At 41.9% G+C, this 15,935-nt stretch overlaps 1 protein-coding gene across 2 annotated transcripts; it reads left to right on the forward strand.

Moving 5' to 3' along the window:
- The first annotated feature begins 2,109 nt into the window (after positions 1-2,109).
- Positions 2,110-15,158, forward strand: slc43a2b (solute carrier family 43 member 2b). Of its 2 annotated transcripts, XM_034605780.1 has the most exons (15): positions 2,110-2,184; positions 3,141-3,447; positions 6,543-6,831; positions 6,959-7,014; positions 7,107-7,183; positions 9,627-9,719; positions 10,072-10,205; positions 10,505-10,701; positions 10,783-10,926; positions 11,024-11,041; positions 11,951-12,083; positions 12,293-12,425; positions 13,227-13,300; positions 13,417-13,540; positions 13,624-15,158. In XM_034605780.1, exons 2-15 carry the CDS (start codon positions 3,288-3,290, stop codon positions 13,783-13,785), a joined length of 1,794 nt encoding a protein of 597 aa, XP_034461671.1. In that variant the 5' UTR covers positions 2,110-2,184; positions 3,141-3,287; the 3' UTR covers positions 13,786-15,158. The 2 variants fall into 2 exon arrangements, with proteins under 2 accessions (XP_034461671.1, XP_034461672.1); XM_034605781.1 differs by lacking the exon at positions 11,024-11,041 and having other exon boundaries at positions 13,624-14,047.
- The last annotated feature ends 777 nt before the right edge of the window (positions 15,159-15,935 follow it).

The raw sequence follows: 15,935 nt of genomic DNA on the forward strand, positions 1-15,935 counted from the left end.
TGGTTTCATTCGGGGACTGTTGGTGGAGGGGTATGCTCTCTGAAAGCCCCTCTAGTTTGTCCTTCACGTGCTTTTCCTCTGACACCACAAGGTGGAGTTAAAACAAATTGAAAATTGCAAGTTGGCTAAATATGCAACACAGTTCAACAATTTTTTTTTTTGATTTTATGACAGCAAACATGTTATACTCAGATCCACATGGAGAATAATACTGTGTGGAAGTGTTGAGGTCTTTTTTTTTTTTACATAATTAATTCTTTGGTACTTTTGTTACATATCACACAATTGCACCCTGTCTTGGAAGTGTGTGATATCCTGTGGTAGCTGATCAGATCAATCAGTGTCTTTGATAAGGTTTAGGAAATAAAGCACTGCACCAGATTAGCTGTATATGTTGTGGGTGATTTGTAATGAGTTTGTAAATAACTGTTAAATCAGGGCAGATACATCCACTGCAGCATCAGCAAAACTCAGAAAAGATCAGCTGATCATTTAACGTCTGATACTCAGTCTGACTGGTTCATCTAGGACTGATCGATCAATAGATCAAATGCTCCATCAGCAGATTAAAAGCAAATCCGAATTTCAAACTTGGTGGGGTTGTTTTTACCTTTTATCAGGGGCATTGATCACAGTAGCAGCACAAATTACCATATCAGTGTTTGTTTGGATAGGTTGACTGTTCACTCAGCCATCGATTAGCATATTGATCACAGTTTCAGCATCACGCTCTGTAAGTGGACAATCAACAGTCTCAAACTTTGAAAAACAGCTTTTCACTGCAAGTTTGCTGACAATGTAAACTTCACTTTCAAAAAATAATACATGTAAACGTCCAGACCAAATGAATAGAAAACACAACTATGTGATGAATCCTGCTTTATAAATAGCCTATAAACTGGAGTCAATTGTTTTGTTAATGCTCAAATATCAGTTATCAACTATTTATTATGGTATTATATATAAAGTATAAGCTATTAAAAAGAACAAGTGTTTGGTTGCCAGGTTGTGTGAAATCACACCCTAAGGCTTTGATTGCGTTTTTAGCTTCTTAAATAATAGAATAGAAAAGAAAGACATTATTGTCATTGTACAAGAAAGCATTTCAACAGAATTAGAATTGCTACTTCTGAAAAAAAAAACTATGCAAATGTATGAAAAAAACAGTTTAAAATTCGACACAAGACACAAAGCCAATAATAAATACACAACCAAAAGTCATCACAACTACAGACATATTGCAATACAAGATTTTATTTACTTATACATAAAGTTTGATAAGTCGAAAAACCCGAAATGGTTTAAATGTGGAAAAATGTATGAAGTAGATGTTAAAAACAGTTTTCGTTACATTTTTTATTTCAGAGATTCCTGTTTTGCATCATTGTTCACAAATGCAAAGAAAAAATCCAACCATTTAAAACTCTGGTTGTATCCACTAAACCAAAAAAGGCAGGATCGTTGCTCATGTAAATTTGGCCTCATGTGAGCACAGCATTAATGTTGAGAAACAACTGATAACAAAGTCACAAGAAAGAAACATAGCACTGGTTTCAATGAACTCACATGAGCCGACTGCTTCCCTGGATGTGCTTGTTCGACCTCAGCAGCTCATGCCTACGTAAACATCCAACACACGGTAAACAACAGTAAACACTTTTAGAAAAACAACTGAAGCAGATGAGTCACAGCTCCGGTCTGCTCTTTATCAATTCCTGTTATTGATCTGACAACTGTTGACGCATCCTTATCTGCAGAAGTCCATTATGTTTTCAGCCAGAACTTGTTTGGCCTGATTAATCCTTTCCATTCAGTCAGTTAAAGTGCTCTCAGACTTCACGTTACACAGTGGCTGTGATAAAAATCATTCTTTTTATAAAACAGACAGTTTTTTGGGGGGCTCCTGCTAAAATGTTCAGTTCATTCAGAAAATGATCACCTTCAAAACAGGCCTTCAAACTGAAAAATCACTGTGCAAAGCCCAAATAAGATGTTCAATGCTCTTTGGCTTAGGTGCAGGCATCAGACATGGCCAATAGGGGGCGCCTTGTGAAGGCAGCCAGCCTGAGTATATAAACCTGGCTTTTCTCAGAGGACTGGTCATTTAAAGCTGAGTGACCCGGGTACATCTGGAAGAGTGGAGCTGGACGCTGCTGCTGCTGCTGCTGTTCAGAGCCTGGAGAGGTAAAGACGCTTCCCTGCCTCTGTGCAGGTTATAAAGTTCACCTGTAATTTATCTTGTGCTGCAGTAGTGAGGAAACATTTGTTTTTAATTGATAAAGCAACACAAAAGGAAAAACTACCCTTGATTATTAGCTTTTACATGAGACATACTGTCATCTCTGCAAACACTTCTATGGTAGTGGTAGAACAGATTGTGTGTGGGTGCACGTTCAGCATTGTGTGTGTGTGTGTGTGTGTGTGTGTGTGTGTGTGTGTGTGTGTGTGTGTGTGTGTGTGTGTGTGTGTGTGTGTGTGTGTGTGTGTGTGTGTGTGTGTGTGTGTGTGAGAGAGAGAGAGTTGACTGTACGGGCTGGTTTGTTTATTGTTTGTCTGTGTTTTTGGGTGCACGACAGTAATTGCAGAGGGGAGTTGCGGTTGGATGAGCCCGGGAGGACATTTAGGGGTTGGGTGGCGGAGAAGGGCATTGTGGGTTGGGGAGCATGGGGGAGACAAGGGGGCCTGGGGCTGAGGGAGCAGTGAGGGAGCCCCACTTTTCTCTCTTGGGTCCAGTTTGGACCAGTTCTCCAGCGAACAGCACAAACTCTGTGACATTGTACGGATGCTTCAGTTATTATAGTGCCTGTGTTGTGACGTAAGAGGAGAGTGATGTAATGATCTTTGCACTATAGCAGGGGAGTTAATCATTGCCCATCGATGAGTCCGTTTAGTTCTTTAGTGTGAATGTCATTACCTCTCCTCTTTGTTTAAATATAAGGGGAGACTCAATTAATCAAGAAAAACAGAGCATGTTAATGTGCAGATACTTTTTTTTTTAACTTGAAAACAAGTGATATTAATTTGGGTGAGAAGTGGTTATGTGATTTTATCTTGTGATCTTATAAAAACTCAACCTTCCTGTCCATCAGTGACTTCTGTGTGATAGGCTAACTATAAAACCTCCCCCTTCCTCTCCACAGATAAGTGATCAGAGATCCTTCATCCCGAGTGTCAGTCAGGGAGCCTCTCTCTCTCTGAGCTTCCAGCCTGCTCTTCTCCTCCCTCTCTCTCTCTCTCTCTCTACCTCCATTGACTCTCCTCTGCTGGTAACTTATTCCCCCTCGACCATGGCTCCGACCCTGGCCTCGGCGTTCGCCAAGCGCTGGTGGATGGCAGTGACTGCTATCATTGAGAATCTGCTCTTCTCTGCCGTGCTGCTTGGATGGGGGTCGCTCCTTATCATGCTCAAGTCCGAGGGCTTCTACTCGTACCTTTGCAACGAGGAGGGTGAGTCATAACTGCTGTACTTTAAAAAGGACACACAGAAATGTTAAATGTTCCATTTAACATTACCGCACCTTGGCCTAGATTTCTCAGGTTTTGGGGCATCTGTCTTCATAAGTTTATATTGCAAACCTCATGGCTGTTAACTATTGCTGTTAATGTAAGGATTTGTGGAGATGGCTCAGTCAGTAAGTGTCATGCTGATTTAGGATGAAGGGACGGGAGCCAGCTTCTATTTAAGACACGCAACTCTACACTGCTCCCGTCTTGCCTCTTCCATTCTTTCAGAGGAATATCTGTTTTCGGTGACGGGGTCATGAACTGTCTTGGCAGGGTCCCGGGAGATTAAACCTGATAAGTTAAATTAAGGAGAGAGCCAGGGTTTCAGGTAGCCAGAGTGGTCCAAAGGTGAAAGAATAAAAGGGCTCCAGTGTCTCCTCGGAGTGTAAGGCAAGTCCAGCTAAAGTGACAACTGATAAACACACTAGGGAACGACAGAGAGGAGTCAGAACAGACTTATTGTTTGGACCTGAGGTGACACGGTGTCGCGCCCCTGACTGTGGTGAGCACTGCTGAGGCCGAAGACACCAGGCTACTGGTTGGAATCAGGTTTTTTATCTCTCACCATTGCTTTACCTAACTGGTGATTTGCACAGGAGGATGTATTTCCAGCTCCAAATCCTCCTGTGTACTAAAATGCACAGAATCCTCTAATCTTGTCCCCAAACAACTTTGTCTGACACTTGATTTGATCTATCGGATCATTTAGCAGCAAATTCTGCCAAGAGCCTCCAAATAATCTGCACATTTACCCCTGGACGTGCACCAGCCTGAAGCAACAGTCAAGCATTCCAGTGTAGGTGACTTCCTGGGGCAGCAGCCGTCTTATCTTGTTGTTGATATAAGAAGGGAGAGGACAGCACCAGCTCAGCTCTTTCCAGGCATGTGACCTGTGATACCGCAAGATCCACAGCAGGGTTTTATTACCGCTAATATGGAAGCTTAAAGTCCACAGATAAAGGGTCAGAGGACTGATAGTAAAGTGATGAACAGTAGAAAAGTCCGATCTGTGGTGGAGGCTGACAGTAAGAATGAAACGGAACGCAAGATAACATAATAAGGCGGTGCAGGAATTTAAGATATGAGGGGAACGGTTAAAGCATGTATGCACAGGTCATTAGATACAGTTGGCTGAATTTTTTTCTCATGTCAAAATATTTGCTGCATGAGTTTACAAGTGTTACTTTAGAACACTTTTAGAGTGGAATATAAAATATTTATTGCCCACTACAAAGCAGGGTGTGATAAGACATTTCAGAAAGACACATGACAAAGACACTTAATTTATAAAATAAAAGACCTTTATAGATAAACCTGAATTCAAAGAGAAAAACAGTAAATACAATTATCGTCGTGCTAAATATTCAACGTAAAAGTGCTAAAATATTTACAGCTCATACATACAAAAGTAACTGTGAGTTGACAGAAGGAAGTAAAAGATCATTTAAAGATGTTTCACTTCCCTTGGATCGTCAAAAATTAATTTCAAATTCTTAAAACATGGGGTATGAAGGATCTTTAACTATCGATGTAACTTTCTTTCTGCTCTGTCTGCCACACAACTATTTTTCTGAGCTTACTTTTGCAAATAGTCCCTAGAATTTATCCAAAGCTGATTTTTCACCCTTTAGAACACAAGATATCTCATGATATTTAATTGAATGCAGACAAACAAAACTCTGGGTTTTCCTCAGTCCTTCATACACAGTTTTCTCTGTTCACCTTCAACATTCAACCAACTGTATGTCTCATCACTCATTCAAATCACCTTTGCCCCTTGCTGCTGCTTATCAGTCAGGTGTTACTGTAAAGAAAGTGCCTACGCATTGGAAAGGCTCGGCTGAGAGGTTTATGATTCTTTTTATTCAGTTTTCTTAATCTTGGATTCTTTCAAGGCTTTATAATAGTTATCAATAGCAATACGTTTTGTTATATCCCTATGTCTCCGCCTGGTGCCATCTATAAATATAAAAATAGGATGACTTTTTTAAAAAGGTTACGAAAGTAAAAATTAGAAATAATAAGTTATAACAGTGGTTGAAGAGAATATGCAAAAACAAGTGTGCACATGTCTGTTGGGTCTATTTATCTATGAATTATATCCCCACATTTCGCTGCTACTGCACAAGATTGCATTTGCATATAATGTGACCTTTCATGCCACTATATTTTTGACGAATCAATGAAAGGCTTTCACAAGCTTATTATTTCGCTCCATTCTGCTCAATCAAATCTTCCTGCATGTTCAGACACACACTTTCCAAACAATTCCCCCCTGCGGCCTTGCTTCCCACCAAGTGTGTGATCTGGTTTCCTGCAGGAAGACTCTGTCACTTTGTTACGAACCACGTCATGGTGTTTCGCACAGAAACATGCCACACACATACTTGCCTCCTATGACTACAAAGACAACAGAGAGGTGGCAGGGAGGGTAATCCAGAAAACATCGGCTCATACATCATGACCGATACGTTTCCTGCTCCCCTCTTCTTCCTATCCTGAACTTTTGTATGTTTTTCACATTATCTCATTGCATGGTGTTGCAAGATAATAAAAAGTTTATTGCCAGTGCTAGTTTATCCCTTTTTATCCCTGGCATTCTGACAAACTAATAAAGTAGCATCTCTGTTACAGACGAGTGGCACATTTTAATCTTTCTCATGGGTCTAAACTCTACAGAGGTAGAAATGCATGTTTGTCTTGGTTATAACTTTTTAGTTTGGGTTTTTCTATACACTTACCTCTGCACATGTGGCTACTATGTGTTGATATATAAGGATCCTGTGAATAAGCAGAACCGCCAACTTCAATGTAAGACATGAAGCCACTGCTCCCTATATAGTATATAGCAGCTGAACTCAACCTTACACACTTATATGATAATTTATCATCGGTGTGTTTTTTTTCATCAGTATGATCAAATGGAGAGAATGGTCAAAATGGAACCATCTTACCTGACAGCATATTTTCCACTTGCATGCCTCTCCCAAATGTATCTTTACACCTAATTCTCTTCCTATTTCCATCATGTTCTGCAGGTAACAGCTCCAGCTATAATCTGTCTTTGCCCGACGCAACGCAGACGCCCGATGACTATGCTGACTACTACGAAGATGCTGTGGTTGGTCTGGGAGACGGCGTGGAGATGAGGCCCCTCGTGCCGATGGACGGGCACCTGAGGATGAACGGCTGGCTGATCTGTAAGGAGCAGGACGAGATGCTGAACCTGGCGTTCACCGTGGGCTCCTTCCTGCTCTCAGCCATCACGCTGCCTCTTGGGATCGTCATGGACAAATATGGGCCTCGCAAGCTACGACTGCTGGGCAGGTAAGAAAAGCAAGAAATGACCCAGACTAACAATGATGTAATGATTTTCCATTCTGGGAACAAAACCCTAATCACTTCCCTTTTCAATTTGTCATAAGAAGAGTTTGACACTGTTGTCTCTTTCCAGCACATGCTTTGGACTGTCCTGTCTTCTCATTGCTTATGGAGCATACAATCCAAATGGTAAGTATACCTGAGCAGTGCATGTGGACCTATGGCAATGTACAGTAGTTTGGTTCTGGACAGTCTCATGACCCGTTGTGTGTCATTTGCAGAACTCTCTGTCCTTATCTTCATTGCCCTGACTTTCAATGGCTTCGGGGGCATGTGCATGACCTTCACCTCTCTCACAGTAAGTGTGTGCACGTTCTAGCGCGTGCTTTGAATTCCCCCTGCTGCAGAGCCTTTGCACCGGCTGCATGGTGTTTGTCCAGATGTATATTCTATATCTTCATAGGTCTCTGTTCAGTTTAGTGTTAATAGTTTGTATAATAGTTTACTGGCTCCCCCGTCTGCTCGCCCTCTCCCTCCCCTCTTGTCTGGCATTCCACCCTGTCTCCTGTTCTGTGTTGTCTGTTTGTTTTTTTGGCTCCTTACACTGCACTCTGTGTTCCTGCAGACAACTGAGCTCAGCTTTGCAAAGCAGGAAGCAAAGACTGATTGGAAAGAGAGAAAGTAGCACAATGGTTCATTATCACCGTCCACTGCATTTATTTTTGTGCCTCAGCAAGAACATCATGGAGAGCACGTGCACATGCACAAATACTCGCTGCTCATATTAATTAATATTTGGAAACAGATGTACTCAGGCAAGACTTGCAATGCAGTATTATCCTGAAAAACTGAGACACGAGGCAGCAGAGGAGAGCCAGGGCTAATTTTCAGTTTCACAGTGTGTGGCAGGTTCAAAGAAAAAGATAGAAATATAAATCATGAATCCACATCAGTCAGTTTTCCAATCGTATTAAGTAATTTTTGTCAACAGGGAAGTTAGGGAAGAGATTGGTATTGCATACCCTTAACATTTTCAGTATCAAGATGGACCTTTAAGAAAATTGTAGCCTACATCACTAATAATGTAACCTCCTTTGGAGCACATACCTGGGCCAAGGCCCAACACTCCCCTTAAATCCAATCCTGTTATAAATTGCAACTACTTACAGATATCAGTTCCTTAAATATGCCCCAAAATTTGTGAAAATATTTTATTTTATTAGAACTTTTTCTGTAATCCTGCTGACAAACAAACAAATCAAGCAACAAACAAACCAGTGGCCAGGGGTGAAAACTTTACCTCCCTTGCAGAGGTCACTGGAAGGACACTCAGTAGAGCTGGGGATTCCCAGGCTGTATCATAGACTATCATCCAACTTTTTTCTCATATACACTCCACAAAACCTGTGATGAAATACACAGGGACAGAAAAACAACTGAGAACCTGCAGAGTTCACACGGCTCAGTCCTTTGCATTCCTTCCGTGCCATTCTTCATCTTCCTGCTCCCTCCCGGTGCCATCAGTTCAGCCTACACACAGGAGTCCTGGCTTGTACCATGGTGATGCTGTTCACAAGAGAGGGGCTCTGCTCCGGTTAATCACCCAATAAAACATTCACTTTCTATACCACCACAGGCCGCATAGTTCGTCTCCTATGTGGCGTTTATTGCGTCCACCTAAATCTCTCATTAGTAGTTGCCACTAGCTTTAATGTCAGTGATGTAAAACCGTGGATTTAGGGCCGAAGCCCATAGGAGGACTCCAGGGTATAAAAAAACATGTTTCCCCCTTACGTCCCCTTCCACGTCATCACTTTCACACCCTGCTACACTTTAAAGCATCAGTGTTGGGTTAATAATTAGACTCCATGTTGCTCCTTGACTCCTTGATTACGACTCCACCTCAGACCTGCAAGCAATCGTTCAATCTCAGCGCTCAGCGGCCGACGCTGGCTCCCTGCTGAAGGTCACGTCTCCACCCCAGGTTTGCCCTAATGTATCTGTAAAGTTTAAAACCCTCCTGGAGCAGATCTTTTTCATGTATCCCAGATAAAGGTGCAGGGGAGTACTGTACTGTTCTGTGCAACAGTGTCCCTACTCCCTCAGACACATGCACATGCCTCTTCCTCACTACCACCCCCCCCCCCCTCTCTGTTATGTAATTCAATGTGCTTGTTGTTGCTCAGTCTCACGAAAACAAAACAGCTCGTGAATGCCTTTGTATTTGGGTGTTTTTGTTGCCACTCACTGTCTCCTGCCTGTTTTCATCTCCCTGCTCCCTTTTCCTCAAAAGCCAGTAGGAGAAAATGAACTCTCGTCATCCTCCATCCTCACAGCATACCCTTATTCCTCGATCGACACCCCACCTCAGTCACCCTTGCTCGCCGGTTGTTTCAGCTGTATAGAATTTGTCAGCGCTGCGCTTGCATCCGGTGTTGGACAGCTGTGTGTGTGTCATGTGACGCTGTTTCTTTTGCTGGTGTTCCCCGTCACTTTGTTGTGGTTTTATTGTCTCTGATGTTCTTTTCTGTTAATTGGTTCCCAGTGTCCACGCTGACCCCAGTGTCAGTGGGCACCCCCATGGCCTCAGGCTCAGAGCAACCAAAGAGCAGCTGAGATCACCAGGATCTAGACACTCGATGGTTTAACCTTTATACTCATATTAACAATGGGACATTTCACTCGTTAAATTGCAAGTGTGCACAAAAACCTCCTCCTAACTCATAAAGGCAGAATCAGGGCAGGTCTTGATAATGTTATAAACCAAAGTCTAAATTCCAGTCTGTCTGTGTCTTCTCTAGCTGCCCACCATGTTCGGGGACCTCCGCTCCACCTTCATCGCTCTGATGATCGGCTCTTATGCCTCCTCAGCCGTCACATTCCCTGGTGTCAAGGTAACAAGCACTGAAGCGCACATCCACATGCCTGCAGTTTTTTTTTTAATGTGCCTGTGAGTGTCATTCAGTCTTTTTTACATAACATAATGTAAAAAAGTCCTGTTTTTTAATCAATTTGTATTTCAAGCACTGAGAAAATGATCTTTCCTATGTAAATCCAGAGTTTTCCCAGAGAAACATTTAGTATCTAGCGAGTTTTTAAACATTATGGTGGTGTAACTGCGTGCATTGATGGAAATATGACTCCACAAGCAGATTTTAAATACTGACACACTTCTTGATTTCTTATACATGTTGTCTTCTCTGTATTTTTTTTCAACATGTATTTGTTGTGTTGTCATGTGCGCAGGTGATCTATGACATGGGCATATCTTTCATCTCTATTCTGGTGGTGTGGGCTGCCTGTGCTGCAGTGGTCTTCCTGAACTGTTTCTTCAACTGGCCACTGGAACCATTCCCAGGACCAGAGGACATGGACTACACGTAAGTACCATAGATAAACGCAGTAATTATACAGTCTATAGTCTTACTCTGAGTCGATATTCTCATTCTCATTGAGCTTTCCCACAATGTAATTATGTAATATGTGGGAGGAAAAGTCCATTGTAATGCAGCTCTAGGTTAAAGTCTATCTGCACACTCATCAACTAAACCTGCCTATTCAGCAGCAAACTTACCCAGATGACTGACTCACATTAAAACTCTTTTCTGTTCATGATATTTACTTCCTTGTTTCTATTCCTCCATGACCCCCTCCCCTCTTACCACATCTACTCTCACAGTGTGAAGATCAAGTTCAGCTGGCTGGGCTTTGACCACAAAATAACAGGGAAGCAGTTTTACCGCCAGGTGACCACAGTGGGCCGCCGCCTCAGCGTGGGAAACAGCCTGAAGCAGAAGGAGCTCGCCACCAAGGAGGGCCACAAGCTCTGCCTGTCCACCATGGACCTGGAGATGGACTGCAAGCCACGACAAGAGTGTAAGAGAGCAGAATTTGAAGTGAGGATCATAGTAAGAGTTGACCTGGGGCTCATCACTGACTTGTTTATCTCCTCTGCAGCCCAGTCATTCTTGAAAAGCATCATCAGCCCGATCTTCCTGCTCAGCGCGTTGACCATGTCCGTCACGCAGCTTCGTCTCTTGTTCTACATGGGGGCCATGAACAGCGTCCTGGAGTCTCTCAGCGACGGAGACCTCAACACAGGTCTGTTTGTTGCTTCGTCTATGACACAGGCTGCTAAGTATGTTTGATTCATGATTTCAAAGCCGCTGGACTTACTTGGTTTTCATTGACTTTTCAGTGGAGAGAATGGAAGTTGGTAAGACTGTTGTTGTATCAGTAGTTTAGACTTTTAACTTCAACTAGAACTAGAATGTCACTTAGTAGAGAACATAAACCTCCACCAAGGCCCAACAATCCCCTTAAATCCAATAAAGCTGCACCAAGTTTCACACACTCATAGATTTTAGTTCCCTGAATGCACCATGAACATCCTTGATATTCCTATATTCCTATATCCCTGGGAAAATAGTGAAAATGTACAAATGCCAATAAAGGCCCTATCTCGCAATGTTAAAGATGTTATTTGAATCCACATCAAAATGTAATGGGTTCACTCTTGACCAATACCACATCCTTCCACTAAGTTTAACGATAATCCCTTTATTGGATTTGGCGTAATTTTGCTTTCATACAAACAAACCAACAAAAAAGGAACAGGGGTGAAAACATAACCTTCTTGGCGGAGGTAATTGAACTTCTAGTCATGTACAGGCCTGTCATCACAATCTAATACTCCTCTACCGCGACTTACTGTCACAGCTTTAGTGCTGTTACTTCATCATTCGACCTTGGCTCATGTCCATAACACAGTCCTTCAGCTGTCATTCAGCTTTAACCTGAAGTCACCAGGTACCATTTGTTGTACTCATTAACTAACCTTGCCCTTCGGCACCTGCAGAGATTACACATCATATGAGCAGTTTTATATGGCTCATTTATCATCAGTCCTCCCAGACCATAAATCCACCTAGTAATGGCATCGTATTGACTTGTGGTTTCTCCATATCCAATTCTTTCACTCATTATGGCTCCAGCAGCTATAATAAGACTAATAATTAACAATGACATCCTTTTCATTAACCAGGGTAGAACAATCCCTCCTTCTAATCTTAACCTCATTTCCATTTCTTCTTCATTTATTGTCCTCTTTCCCTCTCTCCCTCAGTGAGTCTTTACTCCTCCATCTTTGGCGTGCTGCAACTGCTTTGCCTCATGACCACGCCTGTGATTGGTCAGATCATGGACTGGAAACTGAAGGACTGCAGCGATGGAGAGGAGGAACAGGAACCCTGCAGCAAGTGAGTCAACGTCCACTAATCCCCCACGATGGAGGATAAACACCCAACCCCCCTGTCTGCCTTAACCCCTTTCCATTTATAGACCCAGACATTAATATTTACAGTTTTGTCAGCGTGGTGAAGGGGAATAGAACCTAGAAACTATCCTGTATTGTGAAACAAAGCTGTGGTATCAATGTCTGATTGTCTGACCTCTCTTCTGTTACTAGGGACGAGCCAAAGAAAAAGCGTAGAGACAAGAAGACCCAGAAGGTGACAAATGCCCTACGAGCGTTCCTTCTCACAAACATCCTGTTGGTAGGATTTGGGATCACATGCCTGGTGCCCAATCTCCCCCTGCAGGTGAGTGGTCCACCTCTGCCACACACAGGCCATGGAGTACCTCAGGAATACAGCTGCCCTGCTAATAGTGTTATCACTGTCTCTTTGTAAAGACGTTACTGATTAACCTCTTTAACAGGCTGTTGGCGTCAGAGACACACAGTTATGTAAAAGTCAACATGGTTAACATCATCACTGTGTGTAAATAAAGCATCCAGCTGCAAAACTAGACCCATTTCTTTGAAATCAGCATTAAGACCATACAGATGGACGACATAAGAGCTCACCAAAACGTCTCAATCGCCCGCTGGTGGCTAAGAGAAGTACAGGTCATAAACTGCCACCATGTAAGTGGATGGGACATGGACTAAAAAGCCTAATGTTAAATATATAAGGTTTCTATCATTTTAGGTCGATTTTTATCACACCAAAGTGTTAATTATTCAGATAAGTTTGGTTTTAAAATCGTGATGAAACGTCTTGATTGACAGCTGAGAGTGACTTGTGATTGGTCGAGCGTGCGTGGGAGGAAGACCAAGACAACTCATATCTGACAGGTTCATATGAGGCTATAGCCAGGAGAAGTTAACTTAGCTCACAGTGGAAATAGAATATGAAAAAATGACATGCCATTTTAATCAGTTTGCAGAGTTATATTCAGGTTTTTTATTTTACTCTTTGTGAGAAAGTCACAAGGCACGTTTTTGCAAAAATGTTAAGCCGTTCCTTTAGGGGTTTAGACCCCTATAAAACCAATGGAATGCATTATTATTATTATCAACAATAATGGATGTATTTTATTTCTTTTATCTTCTATCTCAGATCTTGTCATTTGTCCTTCACACTGTGGTGAGAGGGTTCATTCACTCTGCTGTTGGTGGTCTCTATGCCGCTGTGTAAGTCCCACACACACAAACACACACACACATTTGTTACCATCATCATGACCGTCTGCAGTGTGACTCTATAGCTTCAAACTGAGACACTAAATGTACCTGTCCTCTCTCCCCAGGTATCCGTCCTCTCAGTTCGGCAGTCTAACAGGCATGCAGTCTCTGGTCAGTGCCGTGTTCGCTCTGCTGCAGCAACCACTGTTTCTGGCTATGATGGGACCCCTGCAGGGAGACCCTCTCTGGGTACGAATATGCACGCACTCAAACAGACTCTATGCCTGAATTAAAACCCTCGGGCACGTTTTAACTCTGGTGTTTTCCTCCAGGTCAACATTGGACTCCTTGTCCTCAGCATGCTGGGCTTCTTGCTGCCGCTCTACCTGATCTACTACAGATGGACGCTCAACAAAAAGCAAAAGCAGAAGGAGGAGAACGCCAAGATCTTCATCAAAATTAACGGCTCCGACATCCCCGAGGCCTACGTCTAGAGGAACGTGCCGGCCGAGAAACGGAGAACATTAGCAATCCAGTGATACATTCACAAAAACACATGTCAAAGGACAACTGAAATCCTAAACATCACATTTATCCATCAATCACACACCAGCAAACAAAACTGCCACCTCCATTTTCCCAAAATCCAGACCAAGATGAACTTAGGCTGTGGTTGCCATGGAAACGAGTCCATTGGAACAGTGTTGCTGAGGAGAAAAGTGAAACGTGGAGAGGGAAAAAGAAGAAGAAGAGAGAGGAAAAGACTGTGAAAGGAAAGAGGCGTCGGCTCTCTGCATTCCCCCCAAAATCCTCTGACTTCTCTTTTTTATTCCCTCCTCTCAGCAGCACGTTGGGTGCAGCTCCACTTCACATAAGACTTCTTTCATATTCCCTGTACGAGGGAAAAGAAAGCTTGTGTCGCCCACAATTTTCTACTTGTGAAACCACCAAGACTAGAGAATGCCAGCATCAGATGAACCAGCGTTATTATTACTACTGAGTGATTCCATTGTTGTATGAGTTCTGTTTTCTTTCCTGATTCTAAGTCCCAAAAACATGGTGCTATCTGGACAGATGCTGGAAGGTTAAGTGTGGACTAATAGGCATTGATGAGTGACAGGGAGGAGAGTCGAGCCTTATTGCTGATGAGCGATTAGAAAAGACATTATTAAGATTAATTATTTTATTATTGCAAGGCTAAAATCGTATTATTCAGTTTAAATTATACTGTCAGTGTTTTACGTGGCTGTATTCTGTAAGAGGGACATCGAACAAACTGTGGTAAGTCTTGATAAAAGCAAAACATTTAGATTATTTATTTTGTTTCTTTAGTTTCTTTTTTATACCTTGAGTTTAACAGATGTTTCTTTTTAGATACAGCCCCATATAAAAGATAAGATTTATTGTTGAGTGGTCAGAATGCTCTGTTAAACTTAGACATATCAGTGAAAGTATATGGTAATACAATTTCTGGTGCACACACGTGTGTCCATGAAACCATCATTATCCAGAGGCCTTAGCTTAAAGTGAGTATTTCGTTCTTTCTGTCTACTGTTAAGAGAAATGCAGCACTTTATTCCCTGTGAACACACCAGCTCATTTCAGCACTTCTCTCCTGGTAGATAGAGTCTCACTTTAACACATATTTATTTTATCTTACACTCATTTTTTCTTTCCATCATCAACTTCATGAAGTACCGTATTTAAATGATGCCGGGCTGGCAACGACACACGTGTCATATACTGTGTTGTTTGCATCGAGCTCTTTTCTTCATCATCATTGAACATAAGAAAGAGATGTTTGTTGTATTTTAGGTTCATGTGGAAGAATTCTTGGGGGTTAATAAAAATGTGTTGAACTCTTTAAATGTTTGCTCCTGTTTCCAGGCTGCACTATATTTATATGTGTAACTGTATCTGTGTGATTCTTACCTGAAGCTCTGGGTATTTAACACTTCTGAGAGGTGACATCCTAACAGAGATTACATCTCCATACATTATTTAATGATGAAAATCCACCCACTCACAAAGTGGATATCTGTATTCAGGTGGCAACTCCTCATAATAATTATTAGCTCAGGCTTTTAATATGAAATTCAGTTTTGAGGGGAAAACAATGTGATGTTTTGTCTGTGTTGGAAGTTCGGGTTAGGTATTTAAAGATCTGTATAATTTCAGAAAAGTAAAAACATCCATACTTTTTTTAGGTCGGTCTACAACCAACCAGCAGAGGTCAGTATTAGAGACCTGTGTTTGAGGGCCTCATCATGCACCACACTAGATAGCACACACAGTTCTGTATAACATGCATGTTTCATATGTAACAGGTGTCATATTTACAGAGCACTTACATTAGAAAATGTAAAATAATCTGCTACAACAGCTGTGTTTAAGAACTGACTCCATGAATCTTGTTCAGAGGTGAGATAAACACTAATTCTGAACACCAGATGTTGCTGATGCACCAATGTATTCTGTGCAGGAGCCTCCCATAGACATCCATTATAAAACTAAAATTAATATTATTACATGATTACTCAGCCAATACTTGATTATTTCCACTCTTCTTTGACTTATTTTACCCAAATAAAGATCTATTCCTTTTTTTTAACAGTAATAGATAGATAGATAGATAGATAGATAG

Source organism: Hippoglossus hippoglossus, chromosome 14 (genome assembly GCF_009819705.1).
Source record: "Hippoglossus hippoglossus isolate fHipHip1 chromosome 14, fHipHip1.pri, whole genome shotgun sequence".
Lineage (NCBI taxonomy): Eukaryota > Metazoa > Chordata > Actinopteri > Pleuronectiformes > Pleuronectidae > Hippoglossus > Hippoglossus hippoglossus.